The 22812-nt window shown below is 38.1% G+C and overlaps 1 protein-coding gene across 11 annotated transcripts in view; it reads left to right on the forward strand.

Moving 5' to 3' along the window:
- The window catches only part of nbeaa (neurobeachin a), a 147097-nt gene that overhangs the window by 109003 nt on the left and 15282 nt on the right, over positions 1-22812 (forward strand). For 2 of the 11 annotated variants that reach the window (XM_059539861.1, XM_059539859.1), the window contains exons 15-35: positions 741-803; positions 1210-1307; positions 1893-1985; positions 3110-3218; positions 3975-4056; positions 4186-4309; positions 5719-5911; positions 6247-7266; positions 8399-8616; positions 8892-9045; positions 9396-9419; positions 10975-11155; positions 11891-12015; positions 13837-13944; positions 14026-14194; positions 14993-15470; positions 18514-18668; positions 18941-19067; positions 19570-19689; positions 21186-21319; positions 22538-22599. In XM_059539861.1, coding sequence (XP_059395844.1) covers positions 741-803; positions 1210-1307; positions 1893-1985; positions 3110-3218; positions 3975-4056; positions 4186-4309; positions 5719-5911; positions 6247-7266; positions 8399-8616; positions 8892-9045; positions 9396-9419; positions 10975-11155; positions 11891-12015; positions 13837-13944; positions 14026-14194; positions 14993-15470; positions 18514-18668; positions 18941-19067; positions 19570-19689; positions 21186-21319; positions 22538-22599 — 3837 coding nt within the window. Of the gene's footprint in view, positions 1-740; positions 804-1209; positions 1308-1892; positions 1986-3109; positions 3219-3974; positions 4057-4185; positions 4310-5718; positions 5912-6246; positions 7267-8398; positions 8617-8891; positions 9046-9395; positions 9420-10236; positions 10321-10974; positions 11156-11890; positions 12016-13836; positions 13945-14025; positions 14195-14992; positions 15471-18513; positions 18669-18940; positions 19068-19569; positions 19690-21185; positions 21320-22537; positions 22600-22812 lie in introns of all 11 variants that reach the window. The other 9 variants (XM_059539865.1, XM_059539864.1, XM_059539869.1 and 6 more) reach the window with 7 other exon arrangements.

Genomic DNA, 22812 nt, shown 5'->3' on the forward strand with positions numbered 1-22812 from the left:
TTGCTTTTGTTTAAAAACAATACAGGCGGCTTGATGGGGCCAACACAGAGATAATTGCATTATGGATCATCGCTCGACACAAAGCAACGTGTGTTATGTGCATAGGCTGTTGTCCTGTTTTGAGAACCATGATGTTGTTGCCAAGCAGCACATTTTTTTTCATTTAGCCGCTGCCTTTTTGTTTCATTCCTATTATATTCTGCCCCCATTCCTCATTTCCTTGCTTTTTGTGCAGTTATTAGCATTGTTAGCCGCTTGTGATAGTGGCCCCAATCCATCACAAATGCCCTTCACTTCACCAAACAAAACAATGAGTCTCATTCACGCTTACACAATGTTAAAGCAGCTACCCGCAACATCAGATGTTTTCCTTTTCATTCAGAACATTGGAATACCCAACTTAAATATCAATTAAGCATCAGAGTATGCCCTCAGAAGACAAAACATTTTACAACCAATATCCATAGCATGCAAGAAATACTCTAGATTGCAAGACCTTTAATCAGGGGCCTTTAGAACCTTTAATTCAAGCATCATGCATTAAACAAGTTTGCATTTTACTATTGTCATTATTTATTATTGTTAATTGTTTTAATTCACAACATAACTCCTATTTGGGGGTGGGGGGGGTATGTTTATTTTTATGTTTTTATACACGTTTTCGCTTCTTTTAACATTTTTTTATTTATTCTGTGTAAAAATTAGAACTAGAAAAATTAACATTTTCCTTTTCCTTTTAGGACCGAGGAGTGAAGGAAGATGAGTTGCAGAGCATATTAAACTACCTGCTAACCATGCATGAGGTAAAATTGATCAATAAACGGAGTTGTTGTGGTCTAATATTCTTTAGCTTGTACAGTATTAAAGAAACTTTGTTCCGTGTTCTTAATGAAAAACAAGCTGCTTAAATCTGTCTGGAAGGCTGAAATATTTCACTCAGAGGTGTCAGAATTGCAGAAGTATTTGAGTCCATCAGGAAGGCGCTAGTATTATCCTGAAAGCTGCATTAATGCTTTGATTGAGTCCCATGAAATTGCAGTAATGCACCATCACTGCACCCATTTGATTGAAAACACCAAATAAATCCTGAAAACTGCTAGTTAAGCGCAGGATTATATAACACCCAGACATTTTAAGAGTATCTGGTGGATCATTACAGTCTACTGTTGTGTGGTTCAATGTCTGTTTGTTCATTTTTCTCTTCTGTAGGATGAAAACATCCATGATGTGCTCCAGCTCTTGGTTGCGCTTATGTCCGAGCATCCTGCCTCCATGATCCCTGCCTTCGACCAGCGGAATGGAATACGGTGAGGCCTCGGGAACAAACAGCTCTTGCGTAGTCCGGTTATGTAACTGAAATAGAATTGGGCTGTCACAGCTGCATCAATCACATTCCCTCTCGCTTCACAACCCATCGCAAGCGACTTAAGTGCTTGTTTGAACTGCCCTCCCCATGAATTCACACCCTCTGGGTATCTTTATGGTATTTTATTACTAGGGCTGTCAGTCGATTCAAATATGTAATCAAGATTGTTCTCGAAATTCTTCTATAGTTTGAGGAAAAGTCAATTTTCAAAAATGAAACATCTGTCAACCGTATGTTGTTCCAAATTACATTTTTCTTCAGTAGAAGATATTTTGAAGAATGTTGGTAATCGGAAAATCTTAATTCCCATAGACTTGCATTGTATGGACAAAAAAAATACAATGGAAGTCAATAAAAACTGAAACTATTTTCTTTTGTGGAAAAAAATGCACAAGGTTTAAAATTATTTGAGGGTGAGTAGAAAACCATCTAGATTTCTCAAAGTGCAAACACAGAATGCAAATCTGCAGTTATTCAATAATGTAACCACATTTCCCACAATTTATGAATCTCTGTTACTTTTCAGAGTCATCTACAAGCTCCTGGCTTCCAAAAGCGAGAGTATACGCGTCCAAGCTCTTAAAGTTCTCGGCTACTTCCTGAAACATCTGGGACACAAGTGAGTGTTAATAATCAAAACATTTGTGTGAAGACTTGTATATGAGCATGCAAAGTTGAATTTGGTATGTTGGCACGCAAAGAAACCTTGCCTGGATCATACCTACTGTGCGGGTAATTGTCTTGTTAAGTTTCATCATTTCAATTTATTGAGTTTATGCAGTGCATACTTTTTTATAAAAATAGTCCCTTTGATTACCACACAGTTTAAAAAGTACTGCATGGTTGATTACAACAGGAGTTCAAAAGGTACAGCATGGACAGAAATGGCCCGGCTATGTGCACCTGCCCTTTCAGCAAGGGAAGAGAGCACGTTTAGAGAATGAGTGCTCTGTAGCTGTCTGAAAGGAAGTGTTAAACGCATGGGATACTGCTGGAATAATTTTTCTGACAGTTCATGTGTCCGGCAAGGCAGAGCCAAAAATGTAAGTGCATAAAGGGTTAAATAAAAAAAGAAAGAAAGAATGAAATAAAGAAGAAAGCATCAATTTTGGCACTTTATGCTAATGTGTCCTTCTTACACGTTACATGTACTAACTATTATAATAACATTACATTATGCATAATTACATGCAAGTAACCCTAATCCTAAACCTAACCATATAGTAAGTACATGTAGTTAATTAATACAATATAAACTGTAACAAGGACACCTTTAAATAAAGTCTAACCCAAATGTCATATTTCCGTTATTACAGAAATTGAGGAAATTTAGATTTATGTTAGACACACCCACTTGCAGAACTGTATGTGTCAGTGATTTGCATATGAATTTGTCATACGCATCTTTGTGCTGTCACGCCCCCTCCTCCTGACTGATGTGCTTGGGATCACTGATGTCTCTGAAAGGCTGTAAGAGGGCCACTGACAGCTGTGTGTTTGTGTGTGTGTGTGCCCTTGAGGAGTGCGGTGTCACTTTTAATCACATCAGTGTGCCAGTAGCATGCATCTCCTCATTGATCTTAATGGTGTGGAAGGCTGTGGGGTAAAATTGAAGCAGTGAGTGAGTTTATACCTGCCTTTGCACTGTCAATGTCACCGCAAACAACATGACACGTGCGCCTCTTATCTCACTTCCCCCTGTGCTCTGTGTGTGTGTGTGTGTGTGTGTGTGTCTGTGTACAGGAGGAAGGTGGAGATCATGCACACACACAGCCTCTTCACGTTGCTCGGAGAGCGACTAATGATGCACACCAACACTGTGACCATCACCACCTACAACACACTCTATGAGGTATCCACTTGTCTGCACATAACGGTTCTAGGTTAAACACTTTCTGTATATCCAGTAATCCATTATAAAATTATTTCTAAAGGTCCACACAGTATGTTTTGCTCTTAGGGATATGGCAGCTGTCACAAATGGAGAATCTCGCAAAACGAAGCAAACATTTTCAGTTACCGGTGCCATTGTAGTAATTCTATATATCATAATAACTACCATGATCCATTTATACTAGAAGCAGAATTATCCAATAACAAGACAAATTCATGTCTTTGTGTAAAACGAGTTTAGAATGAGGGGAAAAATACACTTGAGTGCATTTTAATAAATCATGATGCCTTATTATAACCATTGGAATCATTTAAATCTATTCGTAAATATGTATTGCCACAGTTATTAAAACAATGAGCCACAAGAGGCTATGCATGTAGTGATTTTACCAAGAGTAAAAAGCATGAAAAGAGTCTGAAACAGCTTTATGATAAACACTGATGTTTATTAAAAATTATAATATCCAAGTTCCAGGTAATTCAGGAATATGTTGTTTTAAAATAGAATAGAATATATAAAATAATGTGTTAGCAAAAATATGAATTATTTATATTTGTATGTATTTTTATAACACATTATTAAGGCGTCATAGAAAGTGTTCTCCCTGAAACCTAATTTTTAATATATAAGAAGTTCGATTAAGTTATATATACAGAATAACATATACAGAAAACTGATTTCTGGTCTAATCAAACTGAATTTTGTCTAATGTAGATCTTGACAGAACAGGTTTGCACTCAGGTGGTGCACAAGCCTCACCCAGAACCCGATTCTACAGTCAAGATCCAAAACCCAAGTAAGTGTGTGTTGTTAGTTTCATTTCTAGTTATTTAACCAGATTAGTTTCAACACACACTGGATCGAAATCTAAGCTCGCATTCCTTTTTCCATTTCTCTCTCTCCTTTTTCTTTTTGACTTTCTCAGTGATTCTGAAGGTTGTGGCTACGCTGCTTAAAAGTTCCTCCCCCAGCGCCGAGCTGATGGAAGTACGACGCCTCTTCCTGTCCGACATGATCAAACTCTTCAGCAACAGCAGAGAGAACAGACGGTAAGCCGTTTGTACACACTAGTGGTGAATACTAAATCTGTGTTTAGGTAAATTCTTTTCCCATTTAATATACATACACTTTTTTTCATGTTATGGCCAATAGAAAACAATTTACCTTAGAATATCAATAGGCAAATTCATAAGCAATTCATAGCTTTTTACTGTTGAGCAAAAAGGCATTTCCTCTCTAACCTTTTATGAGAAAACACCTGACACGCATACAAACAAACCCTAATATTTATAGATAAACAGAGAAAGTAATTTTACAGTTTGACAAATCCCCTCTTACATTCAAACATGCCCACAGAAATCCAGACATATGCAGACGCTCCAGTAATTTTCTACACGCGAGCTGCATGCAGACATCAGAAGCATTTAGCGTCTCCCTCTCAGTGGGGTAGACGCTCCCTCCTATTAAATCAATTAACGTCATAATTAATGCATGGAGGAATGAAGATTTGAAGTGGCATTCTCTCTGCATTGTTCTGTTTCGTGGGCTCCTGCTGAGGCTAAGCCTGACTGTAACCTGTTGGACTCAGGTTAGACTTTTAGATTTGCTCATTAGTAAGATTTAGGTACATTGAGTGTGTGTGTATCTGCACATTTCTATCCTAAACAAGCCCATGGCACAACATGCACCCAAGCCCACTCAGTCAGCTGCTGCCATGGTTACAACTGCATACCAAAATCACAATGCATATTTTAGCAGTGGTGAAGTGGGACTGCTTGTTTTTTGTATTCCATAACAAGCCCGGCATTCTGAAGTGAGCAAACGTGTCTGGAATCTAAGATGACAAGAGTGAAGGAGTATTTCCAGCAAGTTCCAGCAATCATAAAGCCCTCCCTCTTTAGTACTTTGCATAGGCTGTTTGTTTTTATGTGGTTCTGATACGTTCAGCCTTTGTTTACAGAGTGATTCTCTAAGTTTAGATTTGATTTAGTTCTGATTATGGTGAGTAACGTTTTTTAGGTTTCCTATACTGGAACGAATTAAACATGGGATAATAATTAGGTCATACGACTATAATATAGCTTACTACAGTTTGAGCATTTCACACAATATAAAAAAATTGAAATACAAAGTAAAATCACAACATTAATGTTAAGAAAAATGGACATGGATATTTATTTTTAAGTGTTCAAAAGATTACATGTAACAGTGTTATTAAAGTTATTGGGTTTTGGAAGATCCACTTTAAATGAGCATTAGATGTCTCAAAGGATGCAAAAATAGAGGAAATGAGTATGCACATTTCAGTATCTTTTCAAAACTAGCGTAGAGTCACTGTTTAAAACAGGTGGTGTAAAATTTTGCACCAGAGCTTTTCCATCAGTAAACATTCTGCTTGAGTGAATAATAAGTCCATTCTGTCTAAATTGGCATCATGGTGTCATTGTAATGTGTGTAGGTGTCTGCTGCAGTGTTCAGTGTGGCAGGATTGGATGTTCTCTCTGGGTTACATTAACCCAAAGAACCCAGAGGAGCAGAAGATCACTGAAATGGTCTACAACATATTCCGTATCCTGCTTTACCATGCCATCAAGTATGAGTGGGGAGGCTGGCGCGTGTGGGTGGACACACTCTCCATCGCCCACTCCAAGGTTAGAGCAAGCCGATCTGCAGCTCTTAGCGCTTTTCTTGATACTTAGTTTCGTAATATCACATTTAATGGTTTTAATGCATTTCTTATGTCAGTGATGAATGAAACGGTTGTTATTTTTACCGTCTTTACTCTTTGGCCTTGTCTTTTGGTCATGCTAACAGCAATAGTATTTGATTTAGTTAATCATTGTTAAGTCTTTTTTTTCCTAATTGGATAAGTGTTGCAATGATCCAATTGAATCCATCTAATGGTGGAGATGATAAAATAAAAATTTGCATGGAAAGTAAAGCCAACACCAAGTTAGACTCTCAACACTGCTACCCACCTCTTTAGGTGACCTACGAGGCACACAAAGAGTACTTGGCAAAGATGTACGAGGAGTACCAGCGACAAGAGGAAGAGAACATCAAGAAAGGAAAGAAAGGGTCTGTCAGTACAATTTCCGGCCTTTCTGCCCAACCCACCACTGTCAACGGAAACCTGGAGATCCGCGAGATCGATGACACGTCTCAGACGCAGACACCAGAGAGCGAGGCAGACTATGGAGAAAATGCAGACTCTCGGAACCTGCTGGCAGAGACCAAAGGTCCAGAGGGCGAAGCCGAACGGTCGGCCACGGGGGTTCGTGTGGAAGTTCATGACTTGCTGGTAGACATCAAAGCTGAGAAGGTGGAGGCTACAGAGGTTAAATTAGATGATCTGGATCTGTCCCCGGAGGTTCTTGGAGGAGGAGGTGGCATGGAGAATGGTCCCTTGGTGGAAGTAGACTCGCTGTTGGACAGTGCCTACTGTGCAGCAGTTCACAAGCTCAATGGGAGACTTGTCCCCAAAGAGGAGGAAAGCGTTGTGGTGGGTTTAACTGAAGATGATGGGAACATGGGTCCTCTAATCACACTTGCAGATGAAAAGGACAGCGTTCCCAGCAACAATGGCTTCCTGTTCCCCAAGGTGGATGAGAAGCTGCTTCCCTCATTGGCGTCGACGGAGCCCCTGGTGCTGCCCAGCCCTGAACAGCCTCCTTGTCCAGCAACTCCACACACTTCAAGCGCCAGTGACGACCTCAGCCTGCTAGCCCACATGACTTCTTGTGGTTCAGACCTGGTTCAAACCCCAAGTGGTCTAACAGAAGATGATGGGTTTAAGTTGCAAAGCTCCTTGGCAGACATCAGCACACTGGCAGAAGCCGAGGCCCAGGCTGCAGCCAGGACAGCAGAGTGTTTGGAGCAGGAGTCTGGGGAGGTCAGGGCAGGAAAGACCGGAGGTGATGCAGCCAGCACCACTTCGGACACAGAGAGATCCGACGATGGAAAGGACAAAGAAATGAAGAAGATTCAGACTACAGCCACCACACAGGTGCGGATCACTCATTCTGTCTTTGATTTGATTTATCATTAGTTGCATTTGCCCACTGATGGTAACTCTCAGAAATGTTTACTTATCCTCATGTTGTGTAAAACCTGTATGACTTAGGCTACGTTTACACTGGTGCGTTTTCGTTTTAAAACGCATAACTTTTGCTATGGTTACACCTGTCATTTACACTACTCCAGCATTTTCGACCCTCAAAAGCTGATACTTTTGAAAACGATGAATAGCTTGTTTTAGTTTGAAGACTCCAGGATTGTGTTAACGAGCCAAAATGGAGACTTTTTAAAACAATGGCGTGGCTGCCTACATTCGCTTTGCATATCTTGATGACCGTGCAAACAATAACATCATGCTCACCTGCCAGTGACTAGCAACCAGCTTCCTGTTTACACTTTTCCGCACATGTCCAGTGTGCATGAATGTGATGTGTTTTCAGTTGTGTAGTGTGGACAGAGATCGTTTCTGAAATGCAGTAAAAGTGGCAGTGTAGACGAGGATCGTTTTCATTTTAAAATAAAAACACACTAGTGTAAACAGGGCATACTTTCTTTTGTGGAATACAAAAAGAGAATCTTGATGCTGCCCTTTTCCATGGATGAAAGAGAATGGGGCAGATGCTTTTAAGCTCCAAAAATGAGTAAAGTTGTCCATATGACTTTTCTCATCAGTTTTCTGAAACCTTACAATGTTATGAAACCAACCGAAATTGTAAAAAAACGATTGCAATCACTTTTTCTACATTTCAGAATTGGTGCATTGCATTTGGTTAAGGGGCATCTGATAATCTGTCCTTTGGCATCATTGTTGTCAAACCCTTCTTAACATGTCTTACTGTGGTATATTTGAAAATATCAGGGATGTCCAATCCTGCTCTTTTTAAGGACCACTAGTTTAGCTCCAACAGTGAGTCCGAAGACCTTGATTAGCTGGTTCAGGTGTGTTTAACTGGGGCTGGAGCTAAACTCTGCTGGAAGATGGCCCTCTAGGAGCAGGATTGGACATCACTGGAATATTGACACAAATGAGATTTGAAATCTCTGGCTGAGGACAATATTTTGAGAAGGTAAAAAAAGTTTAATGAACTAACACGCAATCAAATCTTCTTGCTTTCCTGCAGGCTCTTCATGGTCGTATGTCGGGTCAGATGGAGAGGGACCTCCGTGTGGATCTGGGCTTCCGGGGCATGCCGATGACAGAAGAACAGCGGCGGCAGTTTAGCCCCGGCCCTCGCACTACCATGTTCCGTATCCCAGAATTCAAATGGTCACCCATGCATCAGCGCCTTCTCACTGACCTGTTGTTCGCTCTGGAGAGTGACGTACACATGTGGAGGAGGTATGAGAGTTATTACCAGCTAAGACATCTTCCCAGATGAACGTCTTGTGTTGTCCTGGAACATCTTTTGTGACCTCCTGACCCCCAACCCTACTCCTTGCCCTCTCTGTAAAATCAGATTGGTTGTTTTAGAACCAACCAGGATGTTAAACTCTGTTTCTCTGTTAACCTCTTTTGTGTTACTTGACAGTAAAACTCTGAAAAGATGAACATGTTATATGCTTTTACATGGTCTTGCTTCACTGCTATCTTCTTTTGTTCTCTCTTTCTCTCAGCCACTCTACGAAATCGGTCATGGACTTCGTAAACAGTAACGAGAACATTATATTTGTCCACAACACCATCCACCTCATTTCTCAGATGGTTGATAACATCATTATAGCGTGTGGCGGGATCCTTCCTCTGCTCTCTGCTGCCACCTCCCCATCTGTAAGTGGCACTTGAGCGGCCCCTAGTGGATATACACATCAGTACATTGAATTAAAACCACTTTTAGTGGCTGGGTTTTCTTGCTGACGATGCTTTTACCCTGATATCTTAAACATGAACACATTCCCTAATTTTTCTGCTTTCTTCTCCTTTGACATTTTACCTGCAATCTAACCTTTTTTATTTCTGGCAAACATGCTTACAGCTTTTTCAGAAATTTTCTCTGACTGACTTTATTGTTTATTAAACAGCTTTTTTGTGCCTTTGTATCCTTTTGTTGTCTGTATTGCCTCTAAATCCTTCTTTCCCTTCCCTGTTTCTCTCTTTTTTTGTTTCTTTTGCATGTCCAGAGTTCTAAGGTTAGTGCAAACCCTGTAAGTTCCAATTTATTTATTCTTCTCTAACATTCATAGTCTTGTTTATTTTTTAATGTTGCATTTTAATATCATTAATTCCACAGATCAAAATGTATGGTTCATTTCAGATAATTTCCATCTTTTATGTCTTTTTTTGCCTCAGACTATGTGTACATTCATTCAGTTTATTTACCCAAAGATTTATGAATTGCTCTCAAAGTTGCACTCAGTAACTCATGTTCATGTTAAACTGACCAATATTCCATCTGTCTTGGATTTGGTATAGAGGAATTATAAATGCATCATTTAATTTTTTTTAGGTTCTTATAAAAATGTGATATCAGTAGTCAGTCATGATTAATTTATCTATGCTAAAGTGTCCAGTAAGTAGTGAGTAGTATCTGACCGATCGTATGATTTTAAAAAGGCAGCATTCCCCATTTAAAAAGACAACATGATTTCAAATATATTTTCAAAAGTACATTTTTTTCCTTGATGTATAGAACTGTTTTAATTAGTAAAACAAACCTTTAAAAACGTAAAAGTGCACCTTTAAATGTGAGATTATGGATGTATTAAAGTGCAAACTTACCACTATTATTCTGTTACAGTATATGATCTGTTTAAGTGATGGTATCTGATGAAGTATCTTCATAATCATAATCGTTTGTAATTAATGGAAAGCCTTCAAACAGACAGATACTGATATTAAATTGCATTAAATAAATAAGCACACACCATGGTGCTGTGATGACCCCCCGGCTATATTGGTCCATTTATAAGGGTCTTTATTAAATGTCAACTTCATTTGTTCCCCTCTGTGTTGGCCATAAAGACACTAGGAGGTTCTTGCTCACAGAAAGGGACAAAAAGCAATGAAGTTAATAGCCTGCCAGGAAGCTCTGGCACAGGGGCAGAGGTGGGTCCGAGCTATCGCCCCTATACATACCCACAATGCACCACTGCGTGACCTCTTATTCACCACTATAACGTCTCCTAGCAACAAGCATGTTCCCAGTTTTCAACATCAATTATGTTATTTTCAGCACACAGCTGTGGGTTTTAAGATAGCCATTCATATCTCCATCACCCCATATTTTTCAGAAGAGGTTTTAAAAAGATTTTAAAAGCATATTTGCCTCTGCTTGAAAGACTGCAGTGTTTTCTTTTGCTTTGCAAAAAGGTTTGTTCTTTGTAATACACCATGTTATTATGTTGAACTTTTGATATTGATGTTGCAAAATGGTGACGTGTTTCCTGACCACTGCAAAGATTAAGCGCACACGGCAATGCCTGTTCACACTCAAATAGGTTTCACACTGGTTTGAACACACTTCCTTCTAGTGGTGTGAGGTTTTCTAAGCACCGAACTAAATGTTTCTGAGAGGCATGTTTCATGTGAAGTTGGCCTGGCATTATTGATTTGCTGCTATCACACATTTGTTTGTTTGTCAGCACATTGTCAGTAGTATAATCCTGTATAGATGGGAGCATTACTCAGTGTGTGTTTTCTTTATAAAGGATATATTTCTGAACTTCTGGATTTTGGTTATGTGTCTGTCTGTCCTCCCAGACGGAGCTTGAGAATGTGGAGGCGACCCAGGGCATGTCGTCAGAAACAGCTGTCACTTTTCTGAGCCGGCTGATGGCCATGGTGGATGTGCTCGTGTTTGCCAGTTCTCTCAATTTCAGCGAGATTGAGGCTGAAAAGAACATGTCGTCAGGGGGACTAATGCGCCAGTGTCTACGATTAGGTATGTGTGACCTATCTTACCCATCTAAATATTTCAAATATGTAATTTTTGGTACACTGTATGTTCTTGGACTAAATATATAAGGTTTTTGTACATTGGTGAAGTAGCGGTTAAAAAGAAGTTAATATGTGAGGACAATTAAACAAACAAGACCCCCAGTGTTTACACTCCTCAATTCACTCACTTCTCTCCCTATTGTTAATATGGGATAGAAGAAAGTATTTAGACATTGATAAAATACACATTTCACCTTTAAAAGTGGTTTCAACAACCAGGAAACTACTATGTATGCGACTATGTATGTACACTACCGTTCAAAAGGACTTTTTTATATTATATAAAAAAGAAATGTATATTTTTATTCAGGAAGGAGGCATTAAATACATTTTCTTTCTGTTCATCAGAGAATCGTGAAAACATGTTATCACCATTTCCACAAAAATCTGAACAATCTTAGTTTCATATTAGAATGATTTCTGAAAATTCAGCTTTGCCATCACAGACAAATATTAAAAAATATATTAAATTATAAAAAAATATTTTTTTACTATTTTACTTTATTATTGTATTTTTGATCAAATAAATGCAGTTTGATGAGCATAAGAGACTTTTTTTCATAAACATTTTAAAAAATCTTACCAACCCACTTTTGAACGGCAGTGTAGCTGTGTGTCTGTGTGCTGTGATGTGAACATCAAGCCAGACGTTCTAGTAAAGCTGTTTGCCTCTTCTCAGTATGTTGTGTAGCAGTGAGGAACTGTCTGGAATGCAGGCAGAGGCAGAGAGACCGAGGCAGCAAAACCTCGCTGCCAATCAGCAAGACCCAGGAAAACCTACAGACTGCAGCGTCCGCCAGCAAGGTTAGACACTCACACACCTGCACAAACACAAGAGAGCAGACACGTATGCACTAGGGCTGTGAATCTTTGGCAAAGGCAGCGATTCGATTCGATTACGATTCATAGGTTTTCGATTCGATTCAAGAACGATTTTTGCAAATTTAGAACAATTCAATTCGATTCGATTCACAATTAAATTCGATTCGATTCGATTATAACGATTCGATTCTGCATTCTTTAAGTGCACTCACGGGATTATTTAAATGCTTCTACTAAATTCTTTAAATGCTTAGTCAGGGGGCAAATTACAGTAGCATTTATGGTTAGAGAACCATAGGTAAAAAAACAAAACAAAAAAAAAAACACCTTTTGTCCATTGTTAAATGCTAGTTTAATGATGCGACATGGCATACGTAAAAATGTATGTAAGCCAAGTTTTTAAAAAAGAGCTTAAAGAGTATTATGTATAAGCTAACATTTTGTCACACCAGGGGCGTAGCCATAATTTCAGAAGTGACAGAAATGTCAAATACAATCATTTTATGTATGTAGCCTATATAATAATAATAATTATTATTATTTATTTTATTTTTTTTACAAGGAATTATCTTCTTTTTTTATTACTTTTAATTAGCTGTAATAAATCAAATACACTGCTGGACAATAATCAATCATTTGTAATCGATATTTTTTTCCTAATGGCAATTTTATGATTGTTTTATATACTAGGTTACATTTAATTAGCAATTATTTAAAATTTCTGCACAGAATAAGGTAGAAAATATACTTTATAGTTTCTGTACTGTAATAAATGTCAATTAGCACTGCATCATTCATAAATTGTTTGTGGGTTTTTTTTTAGTTTCATCAGTTCATTCTGCTTTTATTCAGTTTAGCTGCAGATATAGCCTGGCACGTCTATGAGAGCGAGATCACTTCTCTTTCAGTGTGAAAACGTTTTCATCTCTATTTAACTTTTCCTCTCCATCAGCGAATGATTCTGAGAGAAAACGTATCAGATGTCTGTTTGCTAATGAAACAAACGCTACTTTCATGCATCTGATTATCAGATAAATCTTACGCTCTTATTTCAAGGTCGTTGTTAATGCTGTGGTTCATTTTAAAAGTTTCCTTCGTATATTCGGTTCATCCGCATTGTTTAAAAACATTTATCATTCAATGGATCTGTGCGTATGATTTAGACACTTACATTTCTGCTCCGTCCATGCAATAAATACAGCTGTCGACGGCTCCAGTAACTCCGTCGGTAAGATGCAGAGAGCCATTGACAAACTACAGAAAAGTAAAACTACTTCACTTTAGTATTACGGTCCATGAGTTCTATAGATCACACGTCAGCTGCGTCAGAGACGAACGGAGCGTGAGCGCAATCCTGTGACAGTCTCAGGCGGTAAACAGTGGAGCGCGTGAAGGACAGATAAGAGGCACAATTCACGAACAATCTTCAAGGTCTCCATTAATTCGTGCGTGTAGTAATTTAATGTGTATACATTTTGAAAGCATTGAATCGCTATAGAAATCGCGATTCATTCGATTCTTAGCATTTTGAATCGATTACTGTCCAAGATCGGTGATTCACGATGCAAAAATCATGTTTCAAGATCGATGCATATGAATTGTGAGGTTTTGTAATCGATGCATCGAGAAAACGAGTGAATCGTTACACCCCTAGTATGCACACAAACACATACTAAAGAGTCTCTGAAAACACATCAAATGCACATTAGAAACACAGAAACAGAACAAAAGGCAATATATTTTTACTATAAAAATGTATATTATGCAATTTGATGTATGATTTTCTCATCCTCTCTGCCGCAGACCGTCATACAGAACGTCCCACGTAACCTTTCTCCCATCAAAGACCCAGACAGACTGCTGCAGGACGTGGACATCAATCGTCTCCGAGCTGTGGTTTTTAGAGACGTGGTGAGACACTCACTTACCTGGAGCAAAGCGTGTATGTAAACATGACTATAATGATTGTTAACCATACTCCGTGTTCAACAGGATGACAGTAAACAGGCTCAGTTCCTGGCTCTGGCTGTGGTCTACTTCATCTCTGTCCTTATGGTGTCCAAATACCGGGACATCCTGGAGCCACAACGGGAGATCGGCAGGTCCAGCAGCCTATCGGGGAGAAGCGTCCGACATGAGATTAATTCACCCACCAGCACAGGTGAACATCTGCAGTTTTATAATGAGCATGTGACCTTGAATATACTCAATAGATGTGTTTCTTTAGTCGTTTACCACTTAAACACCCCACAAATGCTAAGTGTTTAAACGCAGTCAACATTTCTTAACTGGCTCTGATTATATCTGCTACTGTATATAGTCATCCAGTTACTTCCCACTGGAAGGATTTCATCAACTTAAGTGTGCAAGGCATTATTGCAAGGCTTTATCTTAGTGCATTATTGAATTAATACTCAGGTGGAAAGAACTGCTTGGCATAGGCTGCAGTAAACTGCCCAAACTCTCTTACCGAAGCAGCTCTGAAATGCTTCTGTAAGGACTGAATCTCTGCTCTTATCTCTGACTCTTATGTTTCATGAAGATATTTTGTGACCTGCCTACAGTAAATATATCAGATTTTGATTAGTAATATGCATTGCTAAGAACTTCATTTGGACAACTTTAAAGGCATATCCTCAATATTTTGATTGTTCTGCACCCTCAGATTCTGTTTTTGTGGCAGATTCAGTTTTTGTGGCTGGTCACATATTAGAATATTTCCTGAAGGATCATGTGACACTGAAGACAAGTAATGATGCTAAAAAAATCAATTTTGTTATTGCATGAATAAATGTTAAAATATTTAACAGATGTTTTAAATTATAATTATATTTTAGAATATAACTTTTTTACTGCATTTTTAGTCAAATAAATGCAGGCTTGGTAAGCACAACAGGCTTATTTCAAAAACATGATTATTCAAAACATTTGACCACTAATTTATGTGTGCAAATTTCAGAAAACCCATCCTCCTTCTCGGATGGTGTACGTGGAGACCGCCAAGCCGCCAGCCCTCTGGACGATCTTCCCCTGGAGGGATCACTGCCTCACACTGACTCTGGCATCGGGGACGAGCAGGTCACCAGTGCTCTCAATGGCTCCGAACTGGGCGCAGACTCCAGCGGATTGGGTGGGAGCTCTGGAGGCCCGGATGCCATGAGCGAGTTGCTGTGCACACTGTCATCAGAGGTGAGGAAGTCCCGTGAGTCCCTGCTGGAGTCACCTCCTGGTGTGGAGGTTCTGAAACCAGCTGCTTCGATCTCCAGCATCAGCCAGGCCAACAAGGGAATCAATGTGAAGGAGATCCTGAAGAGTTTAGTGGCAGCACCGGTGGATGGGGCGGAGGCAGGACCTGAGCCCCAGCCCTACCACCCTGACCCTGCCCTGAAGAGGGAAGCTGCTGCCATGCTGCCCATGCAGTTCCACTCATTTGACAGGTGTGTCTAGCACATCAGATAGCACAGGATATGTTATGCTTGCCTTTCATGTATGTTTCAGACCAACCTTTATTAACAGGCAATATTATTAAAATAGTTGTTAAAATAATTAAAAGTATTAAACCCAAGACCCAGAAAGCTGAACAATTCAAGCTATAATATAGTAATTTATAATTAGTGCTGTAAAACGATTAATCACATCCAAAATAAAAGTTTTTGTTTACATAATATATGTGTGTGTACTGTGTATATTTATTATGTATATATAAATACACACACATACAGTATAAAATTTAGAAAATATTCCCATGTATATATTTATATTAAGAAAATTGATATTAGATATAAATATTTTAAATGTATAAACATATTTTTCTTAAATATATACATGCATGTGTGTCTTTTTATATATACATTATAAATATACACCGTACGCATACATATATTATGAAAAAAAAAACGTTTATTTTGGATGTGATTAATCACGATTAATCATTTGACAGCACTATTTATAATATTATATTTTAATATTTAATAAAAAAATAGAAATATTTCACGTAGGTTAACATTTATTAATATAAACCTTTTAGTACAGACTCACAATACACTGAGGTTAATAAATAATGATATGCTTCTCTAAAAAAACAATCAATATCAAGTAGGGCTGCACGATGTGTCGTTTAAGCATCGATATTGCGATTTACGAATCCACGATAGTCACATCGCAGGATGTGCGATGTAGGTTGTCGTAGTTGATCCGTTATTCATTAATCCAGCTGCTCCCCGGCCCTTGACGAATGTGATTTGCGGATTAATTGCACAGCTTAACCATCATAGAGTGAAAGTTTAGTGTTTTTAAGTCCTGTCAGTTTAACAGAGAGAGAGAGAGAGAGCGCGAGAGAGAGAGAGAGCGAGAGAGAGAGCGCACGCGAGAGATAGAGAGCACGCGTGCGCGCACGCGCGAGAGAGAGCGAGCCCCGGCCGCACTCTCACTGTCTTCAAACAACACGAGCGCTGTCTTGATCTCTCTCCCTCGCGCATATTAATCAATTGACACGATGGTGTCGATGTTTAAATCTTTTAAAATGAGAATGTAAGCATGCTCACCCCATTTTTGTTAGTAAGAAAAAATTTGATTAGATTTCATATCGCAATAAATATCGCAGAAAAATAAAATATCGCAATGTCATTTTTTCCCAATATCGTGCAGCCCTAATGTCAAAGTAATTTTGATTTAGTAAAAAAAATTAAAATAAAAAAATCTATGTAATCTAATCTAATATAATGTAATATAATTTAATTATATATATATATATATTACATTTATTCATTTAGCAGACACTTTTATCCAAAGCGACTTACAGATGAGGACAGTGGAAGCAATCAAAAACAACAAAAAGAGCAATGATATATAAGTGCTATAACAAGTCTCAGTTAGCTTAACAGAGTACACGTAGCATGGGATTTTAAAAAAAATAATAATAAAAATATATACATACAATTGCATAATAAATGAAAAGAAAATAGAATACAAAAAGATTAGAAAGGTAGTTAGATTTTTTTAAAGAATAGAATTAGAATAGTGAGTGCTAAAGTTAGAGGGTCAGATAAAGATGGAAGAGATGTGTTTTAAGCGATTCTTGAAGATGGCTAAGGACTCAGCTGCTCGGATTGAGTTGGGGAGGTCATTCCACCAGGAGGGAACATTTAATTTAAAAGTCCGTAAAAGTGACTTTGTGCTTCTTTGGGATGGCACAATCAAGCGATGTTCACTTGCAGAACTCAAGCTTCTAGAGGGTACATAAGTCTGAGGTAACAAATTTAGGTAAATGGGTGCAGAGACAGTGGTAGTTTTGTAGGCAAACATTAATGCCTTGAATATATATATATTATATCTTTAATATATTATGCTGCCTTGAACAGGTTTTTTTCATGCACTTTTGCTGTCTGTCTTAAAATGGATTTTGATACACAGAGCGATTAAACCAATAAATCATTCATGGCTCAATGCAGTTACACTTACATGTGGTCTGTCAAGACTTTTTGAGAACAGATGAAGTAAAGAACACCTTAATTACACACAAGCACAAGACCTTCCCCTCATTTATAATGTGTCTAGCTCCTCATTACTGCACAGGTGTCTGCAGAAATGTGTAATATTATAGCTCTGTGCTCAGAATAGTGTGCTCAGGGCTCAAGACACTGACTGGCTTAGTGTGTGGGATCCACTGATACTCTACAATACAAACTAAAGCCCCTCTGAACATGAATCCTCTTTGTTCTTCCCAATTAAGAAAACCCGATGAATAAATTATACATAAGGTTATGCTGTTAATCATTGACAGGCTTCTTGAATGTAAATAATTAATCAGGGCAGGTGAATATTTTATCATCCTCTTCTTTTTCACCACGGGGGTGGGCTGAAATGGTTGGACCCTTTTTTTTTTTTATAAATGTTACCAAAGTGTTTTACTCATTTTTATTCATTAAAGAATCCTGAAAAAATATTAGGCAGCACAATATTTAAAATTCATAGGATAAATTAATTGATTTATTTTGCACCAAATCAGCATATTAGAATGATTTTTGAAGGATGATGTCACACTGAAGACTGGAGAGATGATGCTGAAATTTCAGCTTTGAAATCACAGCAATAAATTATATTTGAAAATATACTCTAACAGAAACTGTTATTTTAAATTGTTATAATATTTCACAATAATTCAGTTTTTACTGTATTTATTATCAAATAAATGCAGCCTTGAGTATAAAATGCTTCTTTCAAAAACATTTACAATGTTTTAGTGACACCATACTTTTGAACAGTAGTCTATGTACATTCATTGTATTGTTAATATTAATAATATATACATTTAAATATTATTATAATTAATTTATTTTATTGAATTTATTTATTTTTTATATGTTTATTAAAAGGCATTGTATACCGTACTTTGAATTTTGTTGAAAATTGCTTATGCTTGTCTACTGCAACTCACTTTGGATAAAAAAAGAGATTGTGTGTGTGTGTGTGTACACTCAGGAGTGTGGTGGTGCCTGTTAAGAAGCCCCCTCCGGGAAGCCTGGCTGTGAACACAGTAGGAACACCCACCACCAGTGGAGTGCCCTCTTCAGGAAGTACGCCCAATATCTTTGCTGCTGCCACAGCAACACCTAAAAGCATGATCAACACAACAGGCGAGTCGCCCTGAATATTTCTATCATCTCGCAGTGCCATGAGCATATACATTTTGTTGGTCTATATATGCATTTGATTCCTTGTGTATCTCTTTAATGATTTTTTCCCATTTAGGCTTGTCATGGGCTTTCATAAGTCTAGACACTTTTCTAAACGTAGTGACTGTTTTAGACATTTAAGCATTCTTTGTAGCTCTATAAACAAACCTTTTTTTCTTTAATAAAGTCAGCTTTCCTTGTGCTTAATCCATCTCATCCGTTATGTCTCACAGGTGCCACTGACTCCGCCTCTTCCTCATCCTCCTCTTCATCAAGTTTCGTGAACGGTGCCACAAGTAAAAACCTCCCAGCAGTGCAAACCGTTGCACCTATGCCTGAAGACACAGTGGAAAACATGAGGTACACACACACACACACAAACACACACTCATGCTCTTACTCACTTTATCCAGTTACCAACATGCTTAAAACCTTAAATCATGCATTCTCACTTCCTGTGCTCATCCTCTTTTTTTGGCAGTCTTACTTGTTTCTATGATTCCCATAATCCATTAGTTTCGTCACTTTACATCTGTGAATCTTTGTAAGCACAGCCACAGATTCCCTCACAGACACATACTGAGGTCTATGTGCATTTTTAAAGATGCACTTTGAGGTACTGATAATCTGAAGTTTATTTCCTGCCAAACATGGTTGGGTACATCTGTTCTAATTTGAATGCAACAGAATTGATTTTCTTCATTTTTGTGTCTTTGCATGTACGACACGGAAGCTTCGAAGCTCAATCATCCTTTGATTTGGCACAGATCAACACACAGGGATTACGTCACACTTTAGACTAAGAGCTGCAATGAATGCCTGTACAGTCATTACTGTCTGTTTGTGCCCATTTGTATTGCAGTGCCTTTTGTGAAGTGGACCAGTGTCCACTGCGAACCAGACTGACGCCTCCTGAACTCAAATCCTTTAGTTCGCTGACAGGATTCCAAACAGCCCCCAGAGATGCAGGACAGTTTCTTAGGCAAGGAAGCTTGAACTGGCCCCCCTTACCCAGTGCTACCAGCTTAACGTTCCCTTTCCTTCTTTTTCTCTGTCTTTTTGTTTTCTCTCTTTTTCTGCCTCTTTTTCCTGGTGGTTGTGAGTTTTCAAGCTAGCCAGCTTCACCACCGCTGCTGCTTTGATTTGCAACTGTTCTGCTAGATTTGATTCTGTCTCTTTTTCTCATTATTTACTTTTTGTCCAAACCAGGTATGACGCCATAAATGTTCAAGAATAAAAATCATGTCTCTGATTTTAATTTGTTCAATTCATTTTTTCAAAGAAGTGTGCCAGCGTTACTTTAACACATTAACTTTTTGTGTTTATTTTAATTTGTATGTTAATTTTAGTTTGTTTTTGTTGTCTATTTTTTTTTAGCTATTTTTGTCATTTTTATTAGTTGTTGTTTTTTATGTGTATTTCTATTTCACCTTATTATTTTAGTTGTAGTAATTGTAGCTTTATTTTAGTTATAAATCATATTTTTTATCATTTTAGTTTTAGTGGTTTCTATTTCCATTGCAGTATTCTTGGTAGCCCTGCCCACAGTAAAATCTTATCTGTATGTGTATGCTGCCTTCACATCATATTTATTGATAAGAAGAGATTTTACTTTTGAGCTTTTCACAGGGACAGACTAAGTAATTTGTTTTTTTGGTGCAGTGTTTAACACAAATAAATCCATGCAGACACTTATGTAAACCGACCAAAGAAAGAATGCCACATAAAGAACGGCTGTAATAAAATGGAATATCAAGCAGGTTGTCGCTGCCCTTTTGGTTGTTTTTACATGACATGACAATTTCAGCAAAGTGAACTAGCTTTTTACTAGCTGCAGACTTAAAATGCAAATGTGATGTGAATGCAGCATAGATATCAAATATGCTCTGATTGGCTGTAATTTCCAGTCTTTGCATCACACCTGGTTGAGATTCGGTCTCAGTGACTTGAGCTAGTGTTTGTAACTGAAATGACACATTGATAGACCATAAAAAACATATACATTCCTAATCAGCAGTAATGTTTACCAATAACTTGACAGAATCAACCCTGCAAGCTTGCCATTTCAGTAGAGACATTGTCATTAATCATTTCAAGTCATTCCTTATTTGCACCACACTGAATGTCCTTAGACCTTTATTTTTGATTTCTATCCTTACACACTCTGTCGTCATTTGCAACCCTGGCGCTGAAGTTGTAGTCTTAGCGCAGGTTAACTCATTTTGTAGCTAAGCGCAGTGGCACTTAAGGGTGATGTGTGCAGTATAACAGGGTGATTAAGCATTAAGTATTTGCTCTTTCTGCCTCCCTGTGGTTGAATTCCTGTAGGTTGGCTTTAACCCAGAAGTAACGCCATAGACTTTGTCACATACTAACCAGCTGGAATTAAAAGCAAGTTTGATTTTTAAACTGGTCTCTGTATTTTGGAGCTAACTGGAGTATTTCTCTGTATGCCTGTCTTTCATTTTCCACCCTTAGTATCACGACTAAATTGGAGCGCGCCTTAGAGAAAGTGGCCCCCTTGTTGAGGGAGATCTTTGTGGATTTCGCCCCCTTCCTTTCGCGGACTCTGCTGGGCAGTCATGGGCAGGAGTTGCTCATAGAAGGTACAGGTGCTGTATAGTGCTCCTTTTCTTCTCTACCTGGTGTCTCTGTGGAGTCCCTCACTGTCTGCTGTGTGTGTGTCCACTGGCTGCCTCATACACACACAATTGTGCGAGTGCATGGACCCAGAGCAGGTATGAGAATAACAGAACTGCTTAGGATGAAAGGATGTTAAAAAAATACACCTGAAGGGACTGAGGGAATAATTGCATGCTAAACTTTGAAGTAATTTAATAGATACCTAAGGATGTCAACAAAAAAAAGAAAAACCTTCTCAACAATAACGATTGATCCCCCCTTATGCCTAGTCATATATTTATGCAAAGCTATTATTTTCATTGGCCTCACAACACAAATAAATGTTTTATTAAAATATGCATAAAGAATGAAAATGTAATAAATAAATAATAATAATATATTTACAGATATACAGTTGTTATGCAGTTATTACAGTGGTATGCAAGACATTTTGTCATTTATTCTAGTTAAATTAAATTGATTTGCATAAAAATACATTTTTAGTTTTGTTTAAATGTGTACGCACACACACACACACACACACACACACACATATATATATATATATATATATATTTGAAATATATTTTATGAAACATTTTAAATGTGCAGTAATGGTATGGAAAGTGACAGTTCCATCAGCTGGCCCAAAACTTGCTCAGACTGGGCCCAGTCTATCAGACAATCTTTATTGTTGAGTCCTGAGAGCACATCCTCTCTTCATTTCATCAGAAATCAAAGGAAACCTAAATCTGAAGATCCAGATCTAGAGTGAATCACTTTTGCTTCTTGTCCCACCGTCTTTTGTCTCCTTATATTTCCTTCCTCTCTTCTTCGCCCCCTTCATGAAGTCCTCTCCCTCCCCTCCCTGTGTCCTGTCAGGCTTTAATGTCTGTGCTCTCACCTTGTCTTGACCTCCTCACAGTTTAATGTTTGTCTGTTTTAAAATACAGCTGAACTGTGTGTACATTGGAAAATAATGTTTTGAGCTAATTACTTTACACACATGTACAGTGGGGTCCAAAAGTCCTGAATATCCGGGATTTCAAATACAATTTAAACCTGGAAATGCACTAAAGGAAAGTTCATATTGAAGATTGTGAACATTTTCACTAGTGTTGTCAGTCTTTTGAAACCCACTGAGGTTTATATTCATCTTTAAGACATGCGCATGCTAAAATCTGTTTTCTGTCAATGCACTGCCACAGGCTTAGTTTGTATGAAGTCCAGCACATCGGTTGTGGAGCTTGTGATGCTCTTGTGCTCACAGGTGAGATTTCTCTCTTTATTCTCTAATCATTTATTTTGAATAATTTGCATTGACTTTATTTTGAAGTTTCAATATTTTCCTTCACCGCACAAGTTACATTCATATTTCAGGTTTCATAAACAGTGAATAAACTGCATTCAAACAGCTTAAAATCTTGGAAAAGGTCACAGTGCTGCAGTGTGGCAACATTTCATCAATCTTTTTTCAGCCTTT

This window comes from Carassius carassius, chromosome 45, assembly GCF_963082965.1.
Source record: "Carassius carassius chromosome 45, fCarCar2.1, whole genome shotgun sequence".
Lineage (NCBI taxonomy): Eukaryota > Metazoa > Chordata > Actinopteri > Cypriniformes > Cyprinidae > Carassius > Carassius carassius.